Source organism: Nerophis lumbriciformis, linkage group LG05 (genome assembly GCF_033978685.3).
Source record: "Nerophis lumbriciformis linkage group LG05, RoL_Nlum_v2.1, whole genome shotgun sequence".
NCBI lineage: Eukaryota > Metazoa > Chordata > Actinopteri > Syngnathiformes > Syngnathidae > Nerophis > Nerophis lumbriciformis.
Window position 1 is genome coordinate 50,435,333 of NC_084552.2, and position 26,985 is coordinate 50,462,317.

The following is a 26,985-nucleotide window of genomic DNA, read 5'->3' on the forward strand; positions in this document are numbered from 1 at the left end:
GGCCTCCCGCACGCCATGACTGCAAATGTCCAGAACGTCAAACGGTTCACCGAGATCATTACAAGATCAGTTCAATTCTTGATTCAAGTCTCCATGGTAACCCAGAACACGAGGAGGCCGTGTAGGATCACCATGGCAACCAGGAGGGATCAGTTATTATTAGCAACCATCAGTGTAATAAAGATCAAGTACGTTCACAATCAGGCCTTTTCTATGTTTGTCAGCTTTAGTGGCCATTCTTGGTGTTGCCATGGCTACGTGCTATCGCGGCAAAGCTGTTGAGTACCTACCTTCCTGCGTGATGCAGATGGAGCCGCAGCCCATGCCGACCCGCAGAGCATCTACACCGGCATCAATCAAATTCTTAGCTTGAGCCGCCGTCACCACTGCAAACAAAAACTGTTAGACGCTCGTAGACTCAGTACTTCATCTGCTAGAGTTGTATTTTTACCATTTCCTCCTACCACCTGCAATTCAGGATGTTTCTGCTTGATGTAATTGATCATGTTGATTTGAAACACGGAGTTGCCTTGTGAAGAGTCCTGGGTGAGGGGGGAAAAAGTCTACGTGTTAAAAAACACATGAGAGTTAATGACAGTTATAGACTTGAAGAAGGCATATTCAACTAAATAGTTCAGGGGGGCCATATTTTCAAAAAGAAAAAGTACATTCTAAATTTGTTTATAATATCAAAGCAATGCTCTGACATACTTTCACATTTTTACCACACTGTTATCTCATATAGTTATAAAGTCATAGATGAAAACACAAGCAATACGTTTTGTCAAAGATCAGATAAGCCTTTTTTTGCAATTTGCTCATTTTGTCTGATTGGTAAAAAATTCCCTGAGTTACTGCAAATAACAGATCTCTGTTGAGTGCTTGTGGCTGCAATGGTGTGACAGGCGGAGCAACTAAATACTCTTCCACTAGATGGCAGCAATTATTATTCACACAATGCAATTAGCACATGTGACAAAGAAAGATATCTGAAAAAGACAAATAAAAACCGAGTCTGCCTAAAAGTTATCTACATATCCAAGTGAGTAAATGGGAGCAGATCATAAAATCTTCTTGCTCCATACAGAGGTCCGCTGGTTATCGTGTGGCAAAGTAATGGCTTCTGAATAAAAGACCTGAAATGTGTTCAGCAAAACTGTTTAAAGTTTCACACTGAGAAAATATTAATACATTGAGAGAAATGTGTAATCACATAAACTCTTAGAAGCCTCAGTGTGTTATTTTTAGGGTGTGCAACAACCAAACATATTGGGGAATTGAGTATTGGCCGATACCAATATTGATATGATACGATATCAGCAGGAATAATACATACTTGTATTATCATGTAGTCTGGAATTAGTCAAACAGGGAATAATGGCAGGTATGAAAACCACTAACTTACTTATTATTAACCATCTGGAATGGACTTATGCTGTCTTTAAGTTGAAGAGGAGTGGTAATCGTTTTTTTGGATACCTACTGGCCACAATAATTGCTTAAGTAAAGCTCATGACACAGTAAGTTGAATGATGCGGACACGTTTGTTACTGGATACTTTCTAAAACACAAAATGTAAGTAACATGCACCTATAATTATTTGAGACTAGACAAATGTCGTCTTTGAGACTGCAACATTTTTCAATTAAAGGACAGTCATTACGTATGTCTAGCTTATGTGCTATTGTGTGCTGACCTGCTGTGTAGCAGCTAGTTCCTAGTAGCCTGTATACTACCATGTTTACTTTATGTAAATGGTTGAGAAAAATACAAGAAAAGACCAACATTGGTGCTTACTCGATGAAATACAGATGTTAACTAGCGAAGGATGCAACGATATGAAAGTTTCATATCACGGTTATCGTGACCAAAATTATCGTGGGTATCATTATTATTGTGATAGTGTTGAATGTGCTCAAAAAGTACTACTGATACTTGCACTGAAATCTTTTTACCAAGTATTTTTTAAATAAGTAAAAGAAATAGACACACTGTAAAAAAAAAAGCCAATATTTTGCAAATTTTGTGTTTCTTATGCTTCACTGGTAAGAGTTTTAGTGTTGGTATTTTATCTGTTTAAATGATTTGGCTTTTGTTGTTTTAAATATCGGTTTGTACTGTAGCACTTTAGGATTTATCTTAATGAAAAATGCGTAACAAATCAAATATATTATTATTATCTATTATTTCTGGCAAGCGTTGTGTGCTACTTTGTTTAGCGGTCCTTGAATGCACCGTAAAAACAGCTGTCCTTTTTTCTCTGAGTATAGAAAACCCAAAACCAGTGAAGGTGGCACGTTGTGTAAATCCTAAATAAAAACAGAATACAATGATTTGCAAATGTCAACTTATATTCAATTGAATAGACTGCAAAGACAAGATATTTAATGTTCAATCTGAGAAACTTATTTTTTTTTTTGTAAATAATCATTAACTTAGAATTTAATGGCAGCAACACATTGCAAACAAGTTGGCGCAGAGGCAATTTTACCACGGTGTTACATAGCCTTTCCTTTTAACAACACTAAGTAAACATTTGGGAACTGAGGAAACCAATTTTTGAAGCTTTTCAGGTGGAATTATTTCCCATTCTTGCTTGATATACAGCTTAAGTTGTTCAACAGTCAATATTACGGACCGTAGATAGTGAAATCCCTAAATTCCTTGCAATAGCTCGTTGACAACTGTTGTTCTTAAACTGTTCAACAATTGTCTCCTGCATTTGTTCACAAAGTGGTGACCATCGCCCCATCCTTGTTTGTGAATGACTGAGCATTTCATGGAAGCTGCTTTTATACCCAACCATGGCACCCACCTGTTCCCAACTAGCCTGTTCCCCTGTGGGATGTTCAAAATAAGTGTTTGATGAGCACTCCTCAACTTTCTCAGTCTTTTTTGCCACTTGTGCCAGCTTTTTTTAAACTGTTGCAGGCATCAAATACCAAATGAGCTAATATTTGCAAAAATTAACAAAGTTTACCAGTTCCAACGTTAAATATCTTGTCTTTGCAGTGTATTCAATTGAATATAAGTTGAAAATAGTTTGCAAATCATTGTATTTTGTTTTTATTTACGATTTACACAACGTGCCAACTTCACTGGTTTTGGGTTTTGTAGAACAATCACTCTGAGAGACACTAAGAGAGAACAGAGCTTGTGTGTTCAATGTTGCTCAGACATCATTGTGTTTATATAAGTTTGGATTGGGGTATGTTGTTTCTTAATGGGGAAATATGTTAATGTCTCCTGTTTTCATGTTAGCATTTAAGCTAGTGAGTTGGCGCCGGTCAGTCTGTGAGTTTATCAAAGTACAGTTGTCAATATCGTTTTTTCGATCATTTTAATTTATTACGGTAACACTAACCGTCGGGAGTTTTACCGTAGTTTTCATTTTCACCGTTTATCGTTACATCACTATAACTAGCTGACCAGCTTTGCTCAAGTAAACGTGCTGTAGGGCTGGCTTTTATGCAAACCAATATAATCCAATTTATGCGGATATCGAAGCGATATCAATATCAGATAGGGTACACCGCTAGTCAGTTTACAACATTTTCGTTGGGTCGTGTGCCATTGCAAATTGTGTGTGCGCAATACTTCAAAAAAGTTTAACAAGGCACTGCTCTGATGTTTTTAAGGACCGACTGTTAAGAAGCTAGTCAAAGATCCTCAGTATAAATGACAAGAATACACTGTTATTTTTAGACATCTTTAGTCACTCCCAGGTTTTGAATTGATCTTGCATGCCGGCCTTGACTTACAAAGTGTTGTCAGCACTTACCAAGACCACCACATCCACACCCGCCTGCACCAGGAGGTCCAGCCTATACTTGTCGTCGTCCCGGGTGCCGATGGCGGCGCCGCACAGCAGCTGTTTGCGGGAGTCTTTGGAGGCCAGCGGGTAGTCCCTGTTTTTCTTCAGGTCCGTCCTTGCAATGATGGCCACCAGCTCGTCGTCGTCGTTCACGATGGGAAGCTTGCCTGAATTTAAGGAGAACGTCAGGTTGTGAAAACCAAGATATATTTCCTTATTTTACCTTTTTTGCTGCGTTGCAGAATGTCATTAGCTTCTTTCAGGGTGACGCCAGCTCGAGCGACGACCAGCTCTTCTCTCTTTGTCATTGCCTGAAAGACCACAATCTGAACATCACATCATAAACTCCTCCAAGGCTGTAATACATGGGTGTCATAAAAATAGAAGGAAAAGGGGGCACTTTAAAACATTTTATACCGGTACATTAAAGATGCTAAAAGCAATTCAGAATTTGAACAAAACATCGTAGCTTTATGTTAAAGGGAACAACACTATTTAGTGTCACATTTACTTATATGTCTCATTATTAATGAATTCCTTCAAATTCATTCTATTTTTAGAATATGCAGAAAGCCAGTAAAAAACGAACACGCACCTCCGCTAGCGGTTTGCTGTGGTCCTTTTCAGACAGGAAGTCTATGTCCCTGGAGGTGACAATGCCCACGAGCTTGCCGCCCATCTTGCCTGTCTCGGTGACCGGGATGCCCGAGAAGCCATGTCGCACTTTGGCCTCGAGCACATCGCCCACTGTTTGGCGTGGGCTCATCACCACCGGGTCTGTGATGAAACCTTGCTCGAACCTCTAAATGTTTGACAGTTGACCTAAATAGTGAGCTATTTAATCATAACAATTTAAAAAAGAAAATACAGAGTTGACGATGGCGACTTACCTTGACCTTGCGGACCTCATCGGCTTGGAATTCAGGCGTGCAGTTGTGGTGGATGAAGCCAATGCCTCCCATTAGCTAAAAAAAATGTTTTCTCAAAAGGATGCTCTAAAAATAGTATGTCAATATTATTATTAATCACTATTTAGTGCCCTACCGCCATTGCTATGGCCATTGCAGACTCTGTGACGGTGTCCATTGGCGAGGAGATGAGGGGAGTCTTCAACGTGATCTTCCTGGTCAGTGCAGATGTTAGGTCCTGACAGAAACAAAAAAACACAAATAGTTACCATCCCAGCTGCTCTCAAAATAGAAAAAAATACTTGTTTCAATGTTTACATGTTATGCATGGCAGTCACCAGGGGGCAGCCTTACTTCTTAAAATTTAAAGTCACAACATGAATGAGAAGAAAAACAACGTTTTGTGACTTAAATCATACATTTTATACCAGATAACTAAACGTCTGGAGGTGATATAAGGATCGTCACGCTTCCCAACAGCGACGTGTCCCATGCAAAAAAAAAAGCATGTGAGAAAAGGGGCCAATTAATTATTTGCTTTTGAACCGTTATCAGAGACAGACGTAACTCGCCAGTTTTCTCACAGCAGCTCAGGTGTGGGGGGGAAAAAGGAAATAAATCAACTGACAAAGTCGATTCAGACTGAAATGAGCTGTGAGATGCCAGCCACAGGGTGGGAATGTGTGACGCACGCACACACTCAGTAACACCTAACCTCAGGCTCACACCAGCAGGACCATAAAGTCATCCACTGAACGCCAAATGTGGAATTGTTTTTAGTCCCGATACTTGACTGGACAACTTATGCAGTCAGACCAGGACTGTGTCTAGCTCCGCCCTTCACAGTGGCATACTTGTGCAATGACAATAAAAGATCCATCTACTATGTACAGTATATACGCTTTACAACTTATAACAATTGAAACTATTTCAACTGTGAAGGGCTAAAGGAACGAGATTTTAAATGCCAATTAACAAGATCAGGGGTCAGCAACCTGCCACTCTTCAGGTGCCTTGTTGTGGCACCTTTTGTACTTTACTGTAATATAAAGTTTACAAACCGTGTAATGTTTCAAGACTATTTTTCTTAAGTATGAGAGGTGGTAAAATGGCTCTCCATAACTATCAGCCTGTGGACAAGATGAATAAAGTAGAAAGGGGCAAGGGATTTGCTCTATGGGATTATCTCCTCCACCATCAACCAGCTGGCAGCCGTAAACACCAGCGTGAGTGAGCAGCAGAAATAGCTCAGACTATTTTTGTTGTGCAACCATCTCTGAGGTTTGCCGTGGAAATGCTCCCCAAAGGACAATGTAAGACTCACCACTTCGTCTGAGGTGAAGTCAATGAAGCCAGGTAAGATCAGGAAGTCACTGAAAGACACAAGAAGAATAAAAGTTAAAGACAAGATGTGAAAATGAATAAAACAAACACGGATAAACAAAACCTTAATATAAAAAAAAAAAAATATATATATATATATATATATATATATATATATATATATATTTTACTATAACTTTTTATTTTGTGGCATGGACCAGGGGTGTCCAACTACAGCCCACGGGCCAAGTGCGGCCCGCGAGACCACACGTTTCACATAAAAATTGGCCCGTGGTGTGTTCTCTCTCTAATTTAGTCCATTGTGATTTTAATCAAATTGATCCTGCCTACCTCTTGTGGCAAAGATAGAATTGATGGTCAATGACCATGAGTTTCATTGGGAAGAAGCGTGAGCACAGCATCAATTCATATGACCAAATAAATCCACACAAGGCGCCCCCCCATTCGTGGTATATACTAACTATAACGAACAAATAAAGTCAACACATGGTCACACATAGCACACCTTCCGCTCATTCATCTTCGTGGACATTATAAAACACATTCAAGCACTATTATGTAATTTAAAACTAGACATATATACATTTACTGAAGTGCATGATGGGTAATATGGGGACGGCGTGGCGAGGTTGGGAGAGTGGCCGTGCCAGCAACCTGAGGGTTCCTGGTTCGATCCCCACCTACTACCAACCTCGTCACGTCTGTTGTGTCCTTGAGCAAGACACTTCACCCTTGCTCCTGATGGGTCGTGGTTAGGGCCTTGCATGGCAGCTCCCGCCATCAGTGTGTGAATGGGTCAATGTGGAAATAGTGTCAAAGCGCTTTGAGTACCGGTACCTTGAAGGTAGAAAAGCGATATACAAGTATAACCCATTTACCACATGAAAAACACTCTCCAGACTTCTCCATGTTTGGTGCATTTTAGCGACTTGATATTTCTGATTGATTACAAAACCTTAGGAAGGTTATCTGGGGAAGTAAACTAGTAAACTTTTAATATTTCATGTTTTTATCGTTTAAACTTCATGTTGCATTGTCATCACAATCGGATGTGTGGGGGTGGGGTTGTTGAAGCAGTTGAAGTTATGTGTTGTTGTTCAGTCTGTTACAGCTTGTTTAATCAATGCAAACTGAAGTGTTGATTTTGTAAAAATTATAGTTGTTACATCACGATCATTTGTATGCGTGTCTATGGGTGTGTGTGTGTGTGCGCGCACGCACACAAGCATCCATACACCAGCGTATTGGCAATTACCCTCAAATATATGGCTTTACCGCAGGTTGTACCGTATTCTTACATGTTTAGCAAACTTTCCTCTTCAATTTAGTATGAAATTAATATACAGACTTAAAACATCGCGATCGGAGATTAAGTGTAAAAACAGCAGTGTAGACGTGACCACAGCTCACACTGAGACAGCACACATAGTTGTAACAAATAATTTAAAAAAACTAAGAAGTTAATGTAGTAATTTTGATATCAAATTTATTTAGATGCTTATTCAATTACATTACAAATATACTTAATATCTATATAAGAACACCAACTTCAGAACTGTGCGCACACACACACACACACACACACACACACACACACACACACACACACACACACACACACACACACACACACACACACACACACACACACACACACACACACACAGGAAATATGAGGAAAGTGAAAATATACTTGATAAATCCTCAATTCATCTGTTTATTTTTCTACCGTTTGTTTCTCTCAAGCGGGGGAACTGGAGCCTTTCAAGAAGCAATCAGGCGAAAGGCAGCGTACTTCTTGGACAAGTTGCCCACTCGTAAACTATCATCCAGAAAATATATTTGAAGCCAGCAAAGTCAAACATCAGTTTGTGAGGTATCTACATTATTAAACGTTAATTTGTTAGTTAACTTTTCTGTGAAATAGCATTTTCTAGACTGATATAAAAATGTTCACTGTGGAGAACACTGCTCCCTATTCCATAATAATGTCCTATGAGTGTGTGTGTGTGTGATGCTTTTATCTAATGATAAATTACACAAAATAGCATAAAGACAATAATCTAAATGAGGAATCTTATTCATAAATAAAGCACAATTTGAATGTTGCCAGTCATATTAGTGAAACAAATATCTCACCCCTCTTTTTGTCACCGTAGTTTTCATAGTAATGAAAGTTGGAGACCTGCTCTATTATAAAGATGCACCCTGAATGGACAAACTCCTGTTAAACAAATATGTTTTTTTTATTCTGTTAAGTTAAGCAGGAAATATTTATATTTAAGACAAAAAATAAAAAATACAATACATACATACACAGAAATACTAATACATATATATACACACACATACATGTATACATACATACAGACACTAACATATATATATATATATATATATATATATATATATAGATAGATAGATACATACATATATATACAATATATGTATATACCGGTATATGTACACAAACTGTATATATAGACTATACATATAGATACATACAGTATGTGTGTATATATTTACATGCAGTCGGCTTTCGGACCGCCGGTAATTTTTTTTTAGCCCAAACTGTCTGACCAACCCGCCAACTCTACGCCTAAATTGGACACCATGCACCACGAAAGAAGTTCTGTCTGCTTTCAAACACCCACAAGCATCCATGGAGAGGAATTCCAGCTAAAACATCTGCTAGTGTTTAGCCGCCGCCGCAAAAACAACAGCAGCGTTTGTGAAGGAGGTGGCAACTTTCGCTCTGACGCCTAACATGCACTTCAAGGAATTTGCCCTCAAGTACTGATTTTTTTCTGCACCGTGTGACCCTGAGGGTGACACATAGTTGCCGTGGCGATGAGGCAACGGCAACAGGGTGGGGTGGGAATTTGAACATCTGATCAGTAGTTGTGTCGAGGGATACATTTTAGTAGTCGAGAAAAAATGACAAGAGAAATTAGGAAGTAGCTTTCTCGCTGACAAAAGCAGTGCACTTCCTTTAAAAGATCTCCTATTACCGCAATTAGTGACTTTTTGATGATGTGCAAACAGTACAGCTTTTTCCATATATATATATTTATAAGTGTTCACCCACACTTATAAAGTACCAATGATTTGTCACACACACACACACACTAGATGTGGCGAAATTATTTTCTGCATATGTCCCATCACCCTTGCTCACCTCCTGGGAGGTGAGAGGAGCAGTGGGCAGCATCGGTGGCCGTGCCCGGGAGTCATTTTTGGTAATTTAACCCCCAATTCCAACTCTTGATGCTGAGTGTCAAGCAGGGAGGTAATGGGTCCCATTTGTATAGTCTTTGGTATGACTCGGCCGGGGTTTGAACTCACAACCTACCGATCTCAGGGCAGACACTCTAACCATTAGGCCACTGATAAGCACATTATAATGGGACAGAAGACAATTAGACAGCGACATCATCTATTCCAGCCAGCCACAAATACACTGCAGTAATATTTTTACCAAATGTAAGAAAACTCCATCACCTTCCTCACTTGTTTGCTCTATTTTAGAAAGGAGGGCGACTCAAACATTACTTTTTCAAGTTTTGCTTTGTAAAAAAGAAAAATGAAAAAGTAACTGCACTTTTTGGAGAATTTTGCCTATCGTTTACAAACATTATGAGGGACAAGACGACAGATGTATTTTTTTAAATGCATTCTAACTACCGTATTTTTCAGACTATAAGTCGCTCCGGAGTATACGTCGCACCGGCCGAAAATGCACAATAAAGAAGGAAAAAAACACATATATGTCGCACTGGAGTATAAGTCGCATTTTTGGGGGAAATTTATTTGATAAAATCCAACACCAAGAATTTGAAAGGCAATTTAAAATAAATAAAGAATAGTGAACAACAGGCTGAATAAGTGTACGTTATATGACGCATAAATAACCAACTGAGAACGTGCCTGGCATGTTAACGTAACATATTATGGCAAGAGTCATTCAAATAACTATAACATATAGAACATGCTATACCATTACCAAACAATCTGTCACTCCTGATCGCTAAATCCGATGAAATCTTCCTCCCCGGTGTCGCCTCTGGTATGTCCTTTCTTTCTGCTGCTCGATTGCCATTCTCTGCTGCATGTTTCACTACGTTTAGCTTGTAATCTGCAGTATATGATTTCCTTTTCGGTGCCATTTTAGTTCACCCCTTCTCAGTTTTTATAAGTTACCGCCAATGTTGATGTGATCCATTTTAATAGCTCTGGCAGTAGCATGTAGCACATAGCAGTTAGCATACCATGACCCACAATGCACTTCTGCCATGACCCTCCCCCGCCGAATTCTTATTGGTTGGCGTGTGAGTGACAATTGCTGACGTGTGTGTGACGATTGCGGACATTTTCTTTGTCTCTTACGCGAATGAGATAAATAATATTATTTGATATTTTACGGTAATGTGTTAATAATTTCACACATAAGTCGCTCAGAAGTATACGTCGCACCCACGGCCAAACTATGAAAAAAACTGCGACTTATAGTCAAAAAAATACGGTAAATAAACAAATAAAAGTCTACTTATAACAGAGTTAATGGAAGGTCCTCTATTCCGCCCATAAATACGTTAAAACCCATCCAAGAAGCGCCAACAATACTCCATTTATATTTTGTGACTTGAATATTAACCAAGTACTGTAAATTCTGAACTATAAGCCGCTACTTTTTTCCTAAGCTTCGAAAAATGCGGCTTATAAAACGGTGCGGCTAATTTATAGATTTTTTGTAAGTTATAAAGTAAATAGTTAAATAAAAAACAAAAACAAGCAAACACACTGAATAGGCGTGTTATTGTTTGTTCTATGGCGCCATCTTCTGGATAAGTTCGCTGCATTCGAGTTCTGCATTGCCCTATATGTATGCGTATGCTTATATGTATGTATATATAAATACATATACAGTAACGATTAAAAGTTTACATACACATGTAAAGAACATAATGTCATGGCTGTCTTGAGTTTCCAATAATTTCTACAAGTCTTATTTTTTTTGTGATACAGTGATTGGAGCACATACTTGTTGGCCACAAAAAAACATTCATGAAGTTTGGTTGTTTTATGAATTTATTATGGGTCTACTGAAAATGTGACCAAATCTGCTGGGTCAAAAGTATACATACAGCAATGTTAATATTTGGTTACATGTCCCTTGGCAAGTTTCACTGCAATAAGGCGCTTTTGGTCGCCATCCACAAGCTTCTGGCAAGCGTATGGTTGAATTTTTCACCACTCCTCTTGATAAAATTGGTGCAGTTCAGCTAAATTTGTTGGTTTTCTGACATGGACTTGTTTCTTCAGTATTGTCCACACGTTTAAGTCAGGACTTTGGGAAGGCCATTCTAAAACCTTAATTCTAGCCTGATTTAGCCATTCCTTTACCACTTTTGACGTGTGTTTGGGGTCATTGTTCTGTTGGAACACCCAAAAGCGCCCAAGACCCAGCCTCCGGGCTGATGATTTTAGGTTGTCCTGAAGAATTTGGAGGTAATCCTCCTTTTTCATTGTCCCATTTAAAGCACCAGTTCCATTGGCAGAAAAACAGGCCCAGAGCATAATACTACCACCACCATGCTTGATGGTAGGAATGGTGTTCCTGGGATTAAAGGCTTCACCTTTTCTCCTCCATACATATTGCTGGCTTTTGTGGCCAAAAAGCTACATTTTTGTTTCATCTGACTACAAAAGTTTCCTCCAGAGGTCTTATCTTTGTCCATGTGATGTCAGGTGTTTGTGCACCACGATCATTTACATGTAGGGTTTTATGAGCGATAAAAAATTGATGGATGGCTTATTAATCTACTTGTTCATTTACTGTTAATATGTGATTACTTCCTGTTTTAACATGTTTTATCTACACTTATGTAATAATCACATGTCATGTTGTTGTTTGAATGCTTTACATAGGTTTAGAATTACACTACAAATTTGGGTATTGATCCAATACCAAGTAGTTACAGGATCTTACATGGGTCATATTTAAAGTCATCCTGTGTCCAGGGACATATTTCCAGACTTTATAAACAATAAAAAAAGACTTCGATTTTATTAAGGTAAAAAAATATCGATGTAATCATTGTACTATCAACTATATATGGCTCTTGTACTTGGTATCGTTACAGTCAATATTTGTATAGATCCACTCTTTTGTTTACATTCAGGAGGGAAGAGCTTGCTGTAAGCGGTTAGCTATTGTATGCTCCAAGGGTGTGCAGTGAAACCTGTTCAGCTATTCCTCATCCTGCAGGGATGATACTTGTAAAAAAAACAATGTTTATTTGTCACCATGGAGGTGAGGATTAGTGATTTGGAAGTAGCTAAAACACTGTAGAGGGACATTAGCCGCTAGCGAGTGAGGACTTTGCAGTTCATTGAGGAAGCGTTCATTTTCTTGCCACGGTCAGAGATCTGAACAGCTCCTTTATTTAAGGGCACTTATGTTCCAGTTTTATGTGATGGGATTTAATGTAACTGTTTCTTATTACAAATGCACTGTTTTTAAATGTTGCAAGTGATAAACGCTTATTTAGTGAAACGGAAAAAAATTGTAAAACTGCATTAATATACATAAATTATTGATGCATCAATAATCGAATCATAGTTCCTGAATCGTAATCGTATCGTGAGTCGTTCAAAGATTCTCACCTCTACTAGTAGGAGACTGTATCCTTGACATATAACTGTTTTAGTATGTAATGTTTAGTTATTGAAATAAAAATAAATAATGAGCACCCCCCGTAACTCCGAGAGGGATAAGCGGTAGAAAAAGGAATGGATGGATGGAATTGCGACCAATCTTGTCTTCCAGTCCTGATCATGTAGTAAACAAACTGTCAGCAAATTTCATCATCAAGGTTGGATTTTAACACTACCTTGGCGAAAGACTCTATAATGCGAGACCTTTAAACGTAGACTAATGCATGTTTACGGTTCTCGAATTTGCTTCCTGCTCTAATGGTTGTGATTTAGGAATTCAAGTCTTAATCTGACTGTTTGTCTTTCCACAGTGAACAAACAAGCGCTCAGCCATTAAAAGTCAAAGAACGCAATGTGCTGTAAATGAGGTAACCCAGTAACTAATACTCAAAATGTATTACATGTTTTTTAGTCGTAGAGCCGGATTTTATCATGGCCACAGGATGTATGCTCCTTAAAGATGACAACACAACAACTACTTTCTTATTTCTTTCCACTAAAATATAGACTCAAATAGTGCGATTGTGACACCCAGTCGCTATGTGTGAGCGCTGCAGCTTTTTTGGAGGCCTTCTTCCTAATGCTCGTCACATGATCTTTGGGGCGGTCATGTGAGGCACCTTTAAGGAAAGCGTGATGCGCGTTACTAAGAACTAATTAGGAATAAAGATTCGAATGAGAAAATATCTAAGTGTGATTGTAGAATTATCTTCCTGGTTAAATGATAAATTAGTCATGCATTCCTCATTGGACACCAGGATGCGAAGCAGGCCATGCACATGCACTTTAACAATCAGTGAGAGTTAATAAAGTACTAATGTTCATCTCTTGACAGGGGTCAGGCTCGTTTGAAAGGTGTACCCTCATTGATTCGTCACGCTTTGATTGACCACAGGTAACCTTTGCGAGGACAATCATCACAGTTATCTCAAAGATGACTTGTTCTACTCACTTGCACGTCAACCCATCTCCTTTAGAGCAAAGCTCTTCAGCCGTTTGACCGTCGGAGACAACGCACTGTTGTTGGTCACATCTGCTGGTTCAGAACGTGTTGGCTATTACAAAGCACTACTTTACACCTAATGCCACCTCAGTAGGAGCCGCCTTCGGAAGCGCTTGGTGGCTCCCAAAAAAGCGTGCAGGAGGATGTCTTACTTGTATGTCAGGCCGTCGCCGATGGAGAAGAGCTGCTGTGCCGAGAGTCCATCTTCGGGGACGTATCCTGTGCCGCCGCTGATTAAGTAATCCGCCATGCTGGGACAAAACAATAGAAGAGGATTGTTCATTAACATACGTTCAGTCCAACACAATTGGGCTTTGAGTATGTAAATGATATACAAACTACACTGCTACAGCAACATTTTTGGTTGATTTTGTTATATTAAAACACAGAATTAACACTAAACACAGTTCACTAATCTTGACATTCTAACAGTAAATCTGCTTTATAAAAAAACAAAAAAAACGAGCTACACATCTTAAAATTTAGAGGTCTGCCAACTACAGACAGAGCTATTATTTTTCTTCACAAATATGCTAACCTATCATGATGCCGCTGTTAAAAATGTGTCATATCACTGTAGCTCATGTAGACCTGGGCCGACATTCGATAAGTTAGGCCTGGGCCGATATTGGATTAGTCAATTAACCGACAATAAATTAAAATGAAGGTCAGTACGTTTTCCAGCGTCGATAAATCGACATGTGCATGCTTCAAAAGCATTTACGCTTTTAGCGGCTATGCGCGTTTGTACCATAGAAGAATGAAAAGAAGAGGGTGAATTATGTTGTTCTCATGTTTTCGACGCTTTGTACAGCGACGCGGGGCCCCTGGCCTGCTAGCATCACACAGTGCAACCAGTTAGCATGTAGCAGCTCACATGGACAAAAAGAACCAAATGTAATTTAATAATGTTATAAAACTAGCATTTTTTAAAGGTGCTATCATGTCGTGTCAGTTTTCCTTACACGGAATCTGCCAAACTTAATTTTGTTTTGCATATGGCCTGTTAATACATCTGCTTATACTGTACTGTTTATATTGTTACTTTGCACTTTTGTTTAAAAAGGTCCTAACTTGATTGTCAGTTAAGTAATGTACAACTGTACCTCTGCCTAAATGTTCAATATTGAAATACAACTTTGTTTGTCAATACTTTATTTAGCTATTTTATTAATTGTTATGGTTGTGGGCGGGCGTTTGTACTACAAGCACAAGGTAATAATGATAACCGCCGTAAAATTCCCAATTGTTAGGATTACCATATTATATTAAAATGATCGAAAGACCATGATTTGATAACTAGACATGAATAAAACTATGGACCGACTAGCGTTAACTTGCTAGCTAGCTCAGATGCTAACATGAAAACGAGAGACATAAACATCTTTCCCCATTAAGAAACATCATTCCCCAATGTAAACTTGTATAAACAGTTTACAATACTGTCTAAACTACTAACATGCAATATTCACATTAAACATAAAAGCTGTGCTGTCTTTACACAAAGTGATCAAACTATACTCGACAATGTCGAGTTGAAATAGACTGTCTTCAACAGGACGAGAACTCACATGACGTCACATAAATCGAAGTGAAAAAAGGTGATCAACTTATTTGCATTTAATAAAAAACATTCAAAAATATTTACAAATTATAATGGAAAAAGATGAACATATTTAAACACACAAATAAAAATTATATGGGCCTTATGAAGACAATATTTGAGGAAAAGTTTCCTCTGCCAAGAAAGTAAATTGTGTGGTTATTTATTTTAGTTATTTAAAGAAAAAAACAAATTGGTTAAAATATTTTAGTGTCTCACTGTGTATAAGTACATTTTGAGCAAATTTAACAATACCTCTGTAGTAATGATAACTGTGACATACGGAGTATATCCTATTTTTATTATTTGTTTGTTTTATTTAACTTGGATATTTAAAAGTTCACATTTCATTTAAAATGTTAAAATTTACAAGAGATACAAGATTATTATTACCGTATGCATTCTCAAATCATCAGTGGTTAATTTGGTCTCAAAATAATGTTGACAATAATATCCTCCATCATCCAGCAAAATGTGTTAACGGCACAGGCTTAAGCTCACTTTGCTATGCTAGCATTGCAAATGTTTGTATCCTCAAGTAACACTTCATATTACTACGTCATATGCTGCATATAATGTCATCTATTACAAACCACAGATGTCAAACTCAAGGCCCAGGGGCCAGATCTGGTCCGCCACATAATTTTAAATGGCCTGAAAATAATATGCATCAATAAAGTAGTTTATCTTTCTTTTTTTATTTTGACAGGAAAAAAAAGACATGTACTACATGCAATTATATATCTTTTAAACTTCCATCCATCCATTTTCTACCGCTTATTCCCTTTGGGGTCGCGGGGGGCGCTGGAGCCTATCTCAGCTACAATCGGGCGGAAGGCGGGGTACACCCTGGACAAGTCGCCACCTCATCGCAGTCTTTTAAACTTGACCCATCTAATAATGCAACAGATATTATATTATCATACATTCGAAATATTTTTGGGCTAAAAACATACGTAAATATCTATGATTTCAAAAGCAAGTTATCAATCAAACTGTACACTGTAAACATGACAATGTATTTATTTATTTTTTAAACAGTTTGTCTTGAGAATCCTACCGTAAGAAAAAAACTGTGGAATCATTTTTACATTTACAGTAATACACTGTGAAAACAACAACCATATTTTCTATGCAAAAAAAAAAAAAACTAACACAAAACTAGCAGCTTAATCACTAGAATTTGACAATAACAGAGTGTGACCATTATACTGTAAATTTCATGGTAAAAGTATGTTTGTTTTTTTTGTAAGTCAAACATACATTTACTAATCAAATGCATAGGTAATGGTGTGACAATATTAAAAGTTAAAGTTAAAGTACCAATGATTGTCACACACACACTAGGTGTGGCGAAATTATTCTCTGCATTTGACCCATCACCCTTGATCACCCCCCGGGAGGTGAGGGGAGCAGTGGGCAGCAGCGGTGGTTGCGCTCGGGAATCATTTTGGTGATTTAACCCCCAATTCCAACCCTTGATGCTGAGTGCCAAGCAGGGAGGTAATGGGTCCCATTTTTATAGTCTTTGGTATGACTCGGCCGGGGTCTAAACTCACGACCTACCGATCTCAGGGCGGACACTGTACATGTATGTTTCTTTTATTATTATTATTACAAGCGGCCGGCCCTCTGAGGGCAGCCAAAACTGCAACGTGGCCCTCAATGAAAACCAGTTTGACACCCCTGATCTAAACAAAACCAAAACATGTATAAAGTTCGGAATAGAGCTTCTTAAAGTCAAACAGGTCATTAGCATTAAAGCTACAAACACACAGATCGACGCGTTCACATTTACTAAAAGCATATTTAAACTTTCCAGAATACCAGCCTATATATTCCCGAACTACTTTCTTCAAGCTTCTGATTGGTTAAAATCAAATCAAATCAACTTTATTTATAGAGCACATTTAAAATTTACCACAGGGGTAGCCAAAGTGCTGTACAATGAACAGGTTAAAAGATCAAACGAGTACCGAGCAAACACAACACAACACAAACAGAACACGATAAAAAAAATATATAATTAAAATAGAATTAATAAAAACATAAAAACATAAAAACAGGATCACAGCAGGTGTATTATGGGGCGCCATTGCAGGATGGATATCACTCAGTGTTAAAAGCCATGGAATAAAAGTATGTTTTTAAGAGAGATTTAAAAACAGGAAGAGAGGAGGCTTGTCTAACACTCAGGGGTAGGTCGTTCCAGAGCTTGGGAGCAGCAACGGCGAAAGCTCTGTCACCTCTAAGCTTCAGCCTTGTGTCAGGGACCGTCAACAGCAGCTGAACGGCTGATCTTAAGGATCGGGTGGGGCAGTAAGGCTGAAGGAGGTCGGAGAGATAGGTTGGCGCGAGGTTGTTTAGACATTTAAAAACAAATAAAAGGAGTTTAAAATGTATTCGGTAACGCACAGGGAGCCAGTGAAGGGACGCTAAAATAGGGGTGATGTGCTCACGTCTGCGGGTCTGTGTTAGCAGACGAGCAGCAGAGTTCTGCACGAGCTGCAGGCGGGCGAGGGAGGCCTGGCTAATGCCAACATACAAGGCATTGCAGTAGTCAAGACGAGTCGAGATAAAAGCGTGGATTAATTTCTCAAGATCATGTCTTGATAGAAGCGGTTTCACTTTCGCTATTTGGCGTAATTGATAAAAGCTTTTTTGAACGACGCTGCTGATTTGTTTTTCGAATTTAAAATCTGAGTCAAACTTTACCCCCAGGTTTGTGACACGGTCGCTGAGATACGGGGTCAGAGTGCCGAGGTCAACGTTGGGGGAGGGAGAGCGACTTGGACCGAACAACATAACTTCTGTTTTATCTTCATTTAGGCTCAGGAAGTTAAAAAACATGTCAAATACCTTTGCCCTTCTCCCATCTCATTTACAAGCAGATGTCTAGCCATGTTCTCAAAGGATGGTGACCATAGCAACATGGACCAGCCAATCAGGTGTCAAGATGCAACAAGACGGTTCTTCTCTCGTCAAATGTTAACACAAGCAACATCAACACCACGGTACCCCTTTAGGACTTCTTTAGGAAGCCGCATGAACAATTTGCTAACAGCAAAAATAAGTGGCGCCCTCAGAAGCCTCTAGAAGACATCATACGTTTAAAGAAAATAAAAAAAACGTTTATCAGAGGATCAAAGAGGGAAATTTCCAACCAATCAAAACGGGAGTGTCAAAAACATCACAGCCAACACGACAATGCTCCTGGTGTATAAGACGTGTTAAATCATGCGACGACCATTAAGTGCGGCACTTTTATTGACCAGCCGGATGACCAACATCAGCGAGACAAATGTAAGAGTAAATAAACGCCGATTGCCAGGTAAGATCGCGTTGATGGATATATGGCGCTGAGGTGGAAGTGCGGCTCGATCTCTTAACGTGGGCGACAAGCGACGCTATGTTGGCATACTTCCCAACGGAGTTTCGACGGCAGCATCAAAAATACATGCATGGAAAGGTGCTTATATCATGTCAATCAAAAAAGTCAACGAGGAGTTAAGACTTTTGAAGTGTCAACAGATTTAGGATTTCTAATGTAGTAAATGTGACTGTCACAAAACCTTCATGCCGCATGGAGCAGTGAGGCAAGAACGACTGGACAAACTTTGGGCTAATTATTGACAGCGTTTAGCCTAAATTGCAACGTTTACGAAACTCCAACCATTTTCCACTCTGCAATTGTAAAAAAAAAAAAAACCAGTTGTTGGCCATTAAAGCTCTAGCATTCAAGTTCTTTTCGTCACATGTGGAGTCTCAGCTAGCTGTTAGCATTAGCATCCTGCCACACTGACATGAAGAGACGCGCGCTTTTCCTCGCGTGTGTTGGTTTAATGCAATTGACAAAATAATACGAATAAATATTATTTTCCGTAACGGCGTGTAGAGTTGACCCAAAAGAGGCAAGAGCAAGCTCTCGCTTATGGACCGAAAGGCGGCGACTTGGAGGTGTAGTGAGGATGCTAAAGCTAATATCGGCAAGAGTTGCCTTTACCTGGAAACAAGACCCGACAAGCCGCCAGTGGCTCCAACGTGAATTAAAAAAAAAAAAAAGTGTAGTGCGTCTGCCACGGTGCGTGTTGGTGTTATGTAGCACCTCCACGGCGTAACATCCCCTTTCTGTGGGGAGGCGTGTTCAGCCGAGCTAGCATCCTTCCGACTCTGTTGCCACCCTGACGTCATACAAGACATGCGCAGACAGGATTAGTTGGGTTTTTTTTACACTGTTGCTATGTGGACAGGCTGCTTGGTCACGTGACATTAGGAGCCTCTCAGTCAGAATATAATGTATGTCATTGCATCGACCCTATAAAGCTATTTTTTCATTTGAATATATACATGAAAAAATATAGTCGAGGTTTCAAGGTTCAAGGTTTTATTCGTCACATGCAGAGTACACCACAGTGAAATTATTTTTTTCTAGAGATGTCCGATAATGGCTTTTTGCTGATATTCCGATATTGTCCAATTATTTAATTACCGATACCGATATCAACCGATACCGATATATACAGTCGTGGAATTAACACATTATTATGCCTAATTTGGACAACTAGGTATGTTGTAGATAGGATCCTTGTTTTTAAGGCAGTGGGAGAGTGGCCGTGCGCGACCCGAGGGTCCCTGGTTCAATCCCCACCTAGTACCAACCTCGTCATGTCCGTTGTGTCCTGAGCAAGACACTTCACCCTTGCTCCTGATGGGTGCTGGTTAGCGCCTTGCATGGCAGCTCCCTCCATCAGTGTGTGAATGTGTGTGTGAATGGGTAAATGTGGAAGTAGTGTCAAAGCGCTTTGAGTACCTTGAAGGTAGAAAAGCGCTATACAAGTACAACCCATTTATCATTTATTATTTATTTAAATTAATAAAATAAAATAAGATAAATGAATTAAAAACATTTTCTTGAATAAAAAAGAAAGTACAACAATATAAAAACAGTTACATAGAAAGTAGCAATTAATGAAAATGAGTAAAATTAACTGTTAAAGGTTAGTACTATTAGTGGACCAGCAGCACGCACAATCATGTGTGCTTACGGACTGTATCCCTTGCAGACTGTATTGATATATATTGATATATAATGAAGGAACCAGAATATTAATAACAGAAAGAAACAACCCTTTTGTGTGAATGAGTGTGAATGAGTGTAAATAGGGGAGGGAGTTTTTTTTGGGTTGGTGTAAGTGTATCTTGTGTTTTGTGTGTTTTTATGTTGATTTAATAAAAAAAAACAAAACAAAAAAACGATACCGATAATAAAAAAAACGATACCGATATTTTCCGATATTAAATTTTAAAGCATTTATCGGTCGTTAATATCGGCAGGCCGATATTTTCGGACATCTCTAATTTTTTCCATGCTCTTCAGATATTGCGTACAGTCCAAACACTAGTTGCTGAATCTAATACCTACTCAAACCTACTCAGTGGCTTAGTGGTTAGAGTGTCCGCCCTGAGATCGGTAGGTTGTGAGTTCAAACCCCGGCCGAGTCATACCAAAGAGTATAACAATGGGACCCATTACCTTCCTGCTTGGCACTCAGCATCAAGGGTTGGAATTGGGGGTTAAATCACCAAAAATGATTCCCGGTGCTCCCCTCACCTCCCAGGGGGTGAACAAGGGGATGGGTCAAATGCAGAGGACGAATTTCACCACACCTAGTGTGTGTGTGACAATCATTGGCACTTTAACTTTAATACACTATATACAAAAAATAATTTAAAAATAATAATAGCTCTGATGTACATTAATTACAAGACAATAAGTTGCACAATGATAATAATAATACATTTTATTTATAAGGCGCCTTTCTGGGCACTCAAGGACACCGTACAAAATCAAAACAATAAAATCAAATTGGATAAAAACAATAATAATAACAACAACAAAGATAGAGAAGAAAAGATGATTACAATGAATAAGCAGTCAGGAATAGGTGTGTTTTGAGTCTTGATTTGAAGAGGGATATTGAGTCTAAGTTACGAAGGTCTGGTGGCAAAGAGTTCCAAAGATGTGGGGCAGAGCGGCTGAAAGCTGGGGCACTCATAGTGGACAGTTTAAATAAAGGGACAGTGAGATGGATGGATGAAGAGGATCTTAGGGAACGTGAGGGTGTGGCGACATGGATCAGGTCAGAGAGATAAGATGGAGAGAGGTCATGGATGGCTTTGAAAGTGAGGAGAATTATTTTAAAGTGGATACGATGTTTGATGGGTAGCCAGTGGAGTTGCTGCAGAACAGGGGTGATGTGCTGGATTGAAGGGGTTCTGGTGATTATCCGGGCTGCAGAGTTCTGGAGAAGCTGAAGTTTGTGAAGTGACTTGTGAGAGAGACCAAACAGGAGAGAGTTGCAGTAGTCCAGGTGAGAGGTAACCAGGCTATGGACTAGTATGGCAGCAGTATGTGGGGTAAGGGATGGGCGAAGACGATTAATGTTCCGTAGATGAAAGTAAGCAGACCGGGTAATGCTGTTTATGTGGGCTTGAAAGGAAAGTGTGCTGTCGAGGATGACACCCAGACTCTTGACTTGGGAGGAGGGGGAGACAGAGGAATTGCAGAGAGTAATGGACAAGCTGTTGGTTTTGGCGAGAATGGTTTTTGTACCGACAAGTAGGATTTCGGTTTTATTACTATTAAGTTGAAGGAAATTGGATGAGAACCACTGCTTGAGTTCACTGAGGCAGTCTGTAAGGGAGGAAGGAGGAAGAGAGGCAGTTGGTTTGTTGGAGATGTAGAGCTGGGTGTCATCCGCATAACAGTCAAAATGTATTTTAAATTGATGGAAAATATTGCCAAGGGGAATAATGTAAATGATAAAAAGCAGGGGACCGAGAACAGAGCCCTGGGGGACACCAGAGGAAACGGGAGACGGAGGGGATTTAAATGAACGGAGTTGAACAAACTGAGTGCGGTCGGAGAGATATGATCTAAACAAGACAATAAGTTGCACAATAAGTCCCAGTAGTTATGGTAGAAGTATCAGTGCAAGTAAAAGTACAGTAGTCACATACAGTACCAGTGCAATGTCAAATAGTATAACAGTATATACAGTATATACACAGCATAGGAAGTAATACATATTAAGGTGTCTACAGTTCTTTTGGCAGTTGAGTAGTGACAGTAGTATGAACAAAGGCAATGGAACAGTATGACTTCTTTATACTCTTGTTTTTACATTATTTACAGTCATTGAATGAAGAGTACAGTGGTGAGTAAAGTGATTCTCGTGTGTGCGGTTTTGTGCAATTGTGATAAGTGTTAATCAGCGGTGCAGTTGAGCAGTCTGATGGCTTGGGGATATAAGCTCCTCCTGAGTCTCTCTGTGTTGGCCATGAGACTCCGGTAGCGCTTGCCTGACTGCAGCAGTGAGAAGAGGCAGTTGCTTGGCTTTTCTGTGGTATATCCGTTATACAGTGCTCAATACCGGGGTAGAGCGGAATATACGTTTGGTCAGGAAAAAACAGAGGCTGTTTCAATCAATCAATCAATCAATGTTTATTTATATAGCCCTAAATCACAAGTGTCTCAAAGGACTGCACAAGCCACAACGACATCCTCGGTTCAGAGCCCACATAAGGGCAAGGAAAAACTCACAACCCAGTGGGATGTCAATGTGAATGACTATGAGAAACCGGTCTCCCCCCCCCAAATCCCTAGGGGAGACCGGATGCAATGGACGTCGAGTGGGTCTAGCATATAATTGTAAAAGTCCAGTCCATAGTGGATCTAAGATAATAGTGAGAGTTCAGTCCATAGTGGGGCCACTATAGGTATTTCATCCCTACAAGCCTGTTTCGCAGGTTTCCCTGCTCGTCACTCCGCAGGTGTGCTTTGTTTTTTGTTTGGCTTCCATGGTGTATTTTGTGTTGTTACCACTATGCAAAAAAGTGTGATAACCATAGACTGCGGCATAGGCGACGCCTGGCTGCTCATAAAGTCGTTACTATAACGTAAATAAATAGAGCTGATAAACACGGCACAATTACAGCAGTATCTATAACACGCCATTAGGTGACAGTATGGCTGTCTTCAAAGGGCATTCCTACCTTATTTTAGTTTTATTACACACACACACACATAAAACTTAGATCAGTGGTTCTCAAACTTTTTACATCAAGTATCACCTCAGAAAACACTTGGCTCTCCAAGTACCACCATAATGACCAACATTAATATACAGTAGCGTAGTAGGCCTAAGTATTCATTAAAAACATGACAGAGATTTTATTTAACAAGTATATTTTATATTTTTGTTGTGTTTTCAGTGTAACATTACACACAGTTTGAACAGTAACACTGTATTTGAATATAGGAAAATACAACACTGATTTAATCAAGTGATTCTTTGGCGTACTTCTAGATAGAGCCTGCGTGCCTAAGTTTGACAATCACTGGCTTCGATAATTTAAAAAGGGAATACTTTTTGCATGCTGCCTGATTTGAGCAGCCTATTACCTTTTAGTCGGGAAGGGATTCTTACGGCCCCACCCCTGGGTAGATTTTCCAGTGAGAGGAAGAGGGGGGGCGGGGCGGTTCATCATTTTGCAAAGCAGACTAATAAAAATATTGGAAAGCGCCACGCTGCATAGCAACTGACGCTGTGGTCAAAGTTGGAGTTTCCACAAAAAACATTTTAATATACTCAACACTCTACTGCCATCTGGCAGCTAAAGTGAATAGTGCAACCCCCCAATTCGTCACGTTTCATGTGTCAGGTAAACCACGATAAAAGGGGCTACTATATAACAAAACGTTTACAGGGGAAATTGTTGCAAAAGTGGAACTACTGCACTTTTTGTGTTTGGAGTACTTACTAGAAAAGGGCACTTCAAAAACACATTATTTTTTAATAAATGGCTGTGATGATAATGTCAATGACGGATTCCTAATCACTGCTATGTTGGAATTAATATTAATATTGATACTGTTGTTGATATTATTCATTTTGGTTTGACTACTTTTGGATTGTTTTGTGTCATGTTTGTGTGTCCTCTCAATTGCTCTGTTGATTGCCATTCTGAATGTTGCTAGGCCGGGTTTGGTTATGCAATTGGAATTGTATTATTATGGTACTATTGTGTATTATTTTGTTGTATTGATTAATTAAAAAAACAAAAAACAAAAAAAAAACACATTTGACTTGTAGATGACATTTCAAACATGGTAAAAAGTCCTCAATTTATTTGCGCTCATATGGTGAAAGTATGACATTAATGGAGGGCGTCGCACTGCAGCTGCCCAAAGCAGTGTGAGGATTGATGTGTGTTCAGGTGAGATCCTGTGTAAAGTGTGTCTTAAATGTAGCATGTGGAAAAAGTTGCCTTGTAATCTCATAAAGTGGCGGCACTCACTCGATATGGGTCACTGGCCATATGGGTCAGTGGTTCCCTTTTGTGCCGACGCTATTCCCAGCTGTGTCCGCGCTCTCAGCTGCTCGGGATAGCCCCGTGGTGATGGCCACCAGAAGAGTCCTATTTTTAAGATGGAAAGCTGCACTCAGGATTTGTGTTGTTGTTGTGGCAAGCAGGCGACACGGTGATAAACTATGTTTTGTTCACCAGCAAGACAAAAAGTGCGATGATAACCATTGAACAGGAAACAGCGTGGCGCAGTTGGGAGAGTGGCCGTGCCAGCAACCTGAGGGTTCCTGGTTCACTCCCCACCTTCTACCGACCTCGTCACGTCCGTTGTGTTCTTAAGCAAGACACTTCACCCTTGCTCCTGATGGTTCGTGGTTAGCGCCTTGCATGGCAGCTCCCGCCATCAGTGTGTGAATGTGTGTGTGAATGGGTGAATGTGGAAATAGTGTCAAAGCGCTTTGAGTACCTTGAAGGTAGAAAAGCGCTATACAAGTAAAACCCATTTACCATTTAACTTTGGCACAAAAAGGAATCTGGCTATAATTTAATACATCAACTGTGTTCATCATGTCTTCTTAATAAATAGGTAGAAGATTCTCGTGTGCAGACAAAATAAGTATTTGAAGAAGAGATGTCTGACAGTTTCGTCAGAACTGTCGTGTCTAAAAATCAGCTCTGACGAAGGCTGAAGTGTCAACCGAAACCAGGGGTGCCGCTAGGGATTTTGGGCCCCATGAAAAGAATCTTTACAGGGCCCCCAACACAGTGTCATTATTTTTTCTGTATTATAATTTCATCATCTGGGCCCCCCTCCATCATGGGCCCCTAGAATCCGTCTCCTTTACCCCCCCTTTTCGGCGCCCCTGACCAAAACTGTCAGTAGGTAAGAGACATCTCTTACTCAAACACGTTATTTGTCTGCGCACAAGAATCGTGTGCCTACCAAAGTACACTTAGGGCCAGATTTAAAAGTATACATACAGCAATGTTAATATTTGGTTACATGTCCCTTGGCAAGTTTCACTGCAATAAGGCGCTTTTGGTAGCCATCCACAAGCTTCTGGTTGAATTTTTGACCACTCCTCTTGACAAAATTGGTGCGGTTCAGCTAAATTGGTTGGTTTTCTGACATGGACTTGTTTCTTCAGCATTGTCAACACGTTTAAGTCAGGACTTTGGGAAGGCCATTCTAAAACCTTAATTCTAGCCTGATTTAGCTATTCGTCTACCACTTTTGACGTGTGTTTGGGGTCATTGTCCTATTGGAACACCCAACTGCGCCCAAGACCCAACCTCTGGGCTGATGATTTTAGGTTGTCCTGAAGAATTTGGAGGTAATCCTCATTTTTCATTGTCCCATTTACTCTCTGTAAAGCACCAGTTTCATTGGCAGCAAAACAGGCCCAGAGCATAATACTACCACCACCATGCTTGATGGTAGGCATGGTGTTCCTGGGATTAAAGGCCTCACCTTTTCTCCTCCAAACATATTGCTGGGTATTGTGGACAAACAGCTAAATTTTTGTTTCATCTGACCACAGAACTTTCCTCCAGAAGGTCTTATTTTTGTCCATGTGATCAGCAGCAAACTTTAGACGAGCCTTAAGGTGTCGTTTCTGGAGCAAGGGCTTCCTTCTTGCATGGTAGCCTCTCAGTCCATGGCGATGCAAAACACGCTTGACTGTGGACACTGACACCTGTGTTCCAGCAGCTTCCAACTCATTGCAGACCTGCTTTTTGGTGGTTCTCGGTTGACTCTTGATCATCCTGACCAATTTTCTCTCAGCAGCAGGTGATAGCTTGCGTTTTCTTCCTGATCGTGGCAGTGACAAAACTGTGCCATGCACTTTATACTTAAGAACAATTGTATGCACAGTTGCTCTTGGGACCTTAAGCTCTTTGAAATGGCTCCAAGTGACTTTCCTGACTTATTTAAGTTAATGATTAGTTTTTTCCTTTGACTTTCCCATTGTCGCGTTTGTAACTGAGTTTAATGACTGCATCACATGAGCCCTATTTAAATGGGCTCAGAGAAATCAACAGGTGTCATCAATCATTATCACTCACATGAAGTTAAGAGGCCATTCCATGAAACTAATTTGATTTGATTGTAACTTTTCTACATCACCAAAATTGATAATGTATACTGTATGTATACTGTTGACCCAGCAGATTTGGTCACATTTTCAGTAGACCCATAATAAATTCATAAAAGAACAAAACTTGT

The 26,985-nt window shown here is 39.6% G+C and overlaps 1 protein-coding gene across 7 annotated transcripts in view; it reads right to left on the minus strand.

The window, feature by feature from the left end:
- Positions 1 to 26,985, minus strand: part of LOC133606016 (inosine-5'-monophosphate dehydrogenase 1b) — a 36,030-nt gene that overhangs the window by 4,614 nt on the left and 4,431 nt on the right. The window contains exons 1-12 of one of the 7 annotated variants that reach the window (XM_061959513.2): positions 19,393 to 19,583; positions 13,939 to 14,037; positions 13,736 to 13,816; positions 6,047 to 6,095; positions 4,859 to 4,960; positions 4,705 to 4,779; positions 4,410 to 4,616; positions 4,038 to 4,125; positions 3,782 to 3,981; positions 452 to 542; positions 291 to 386; positions 1 to 19 (exon numbers count right to left, since the gene is read on the minus strand). The exon at positions 1 to 19 is cut by the window's left edge and continues 125 nt beyond it. In XM_061959513.2, the coding sequence (XP_061815497.1) occupies positions 1 to 19; positions 291 to 386; positions 452 to 542; positions 3,782 to 3,981; positions 4,038 to 4,125; positions 4,410 to 4,616; positions 4,705 to 4,779; positions 4,859 to 4,960; positions 6,047 to 6,095; positions 13,736 to 13,816; positions 13,939 to 14,037; positions 19,393 to 19,580 (1,295 nt within the window). In that variant the 5' untranslated portion in view covers positions 19,581 to 19,583. Of the gene's footprint in view, positions 20 to 290; positions 387 to 451; positions 543 to 3,781; positions 3,982 to 4,037; positions 4,126 to 4,409; positions 4,617 to 4,704; positions 4,780 to 4,858; positions 4,961 to 6,046; positions 6,096 to 13,735; positions 13,820 to 13,938; positions 14,038 to 18,248; positions 18,449 to 19,392; positions 19,584 to 26,985 lie in introns of those variants that run through there. The other 6 variants (XM_061959512.2, XM_061959517.2, XM_061959516.2 and 3 more) reach the window with 6 other exon arrangements.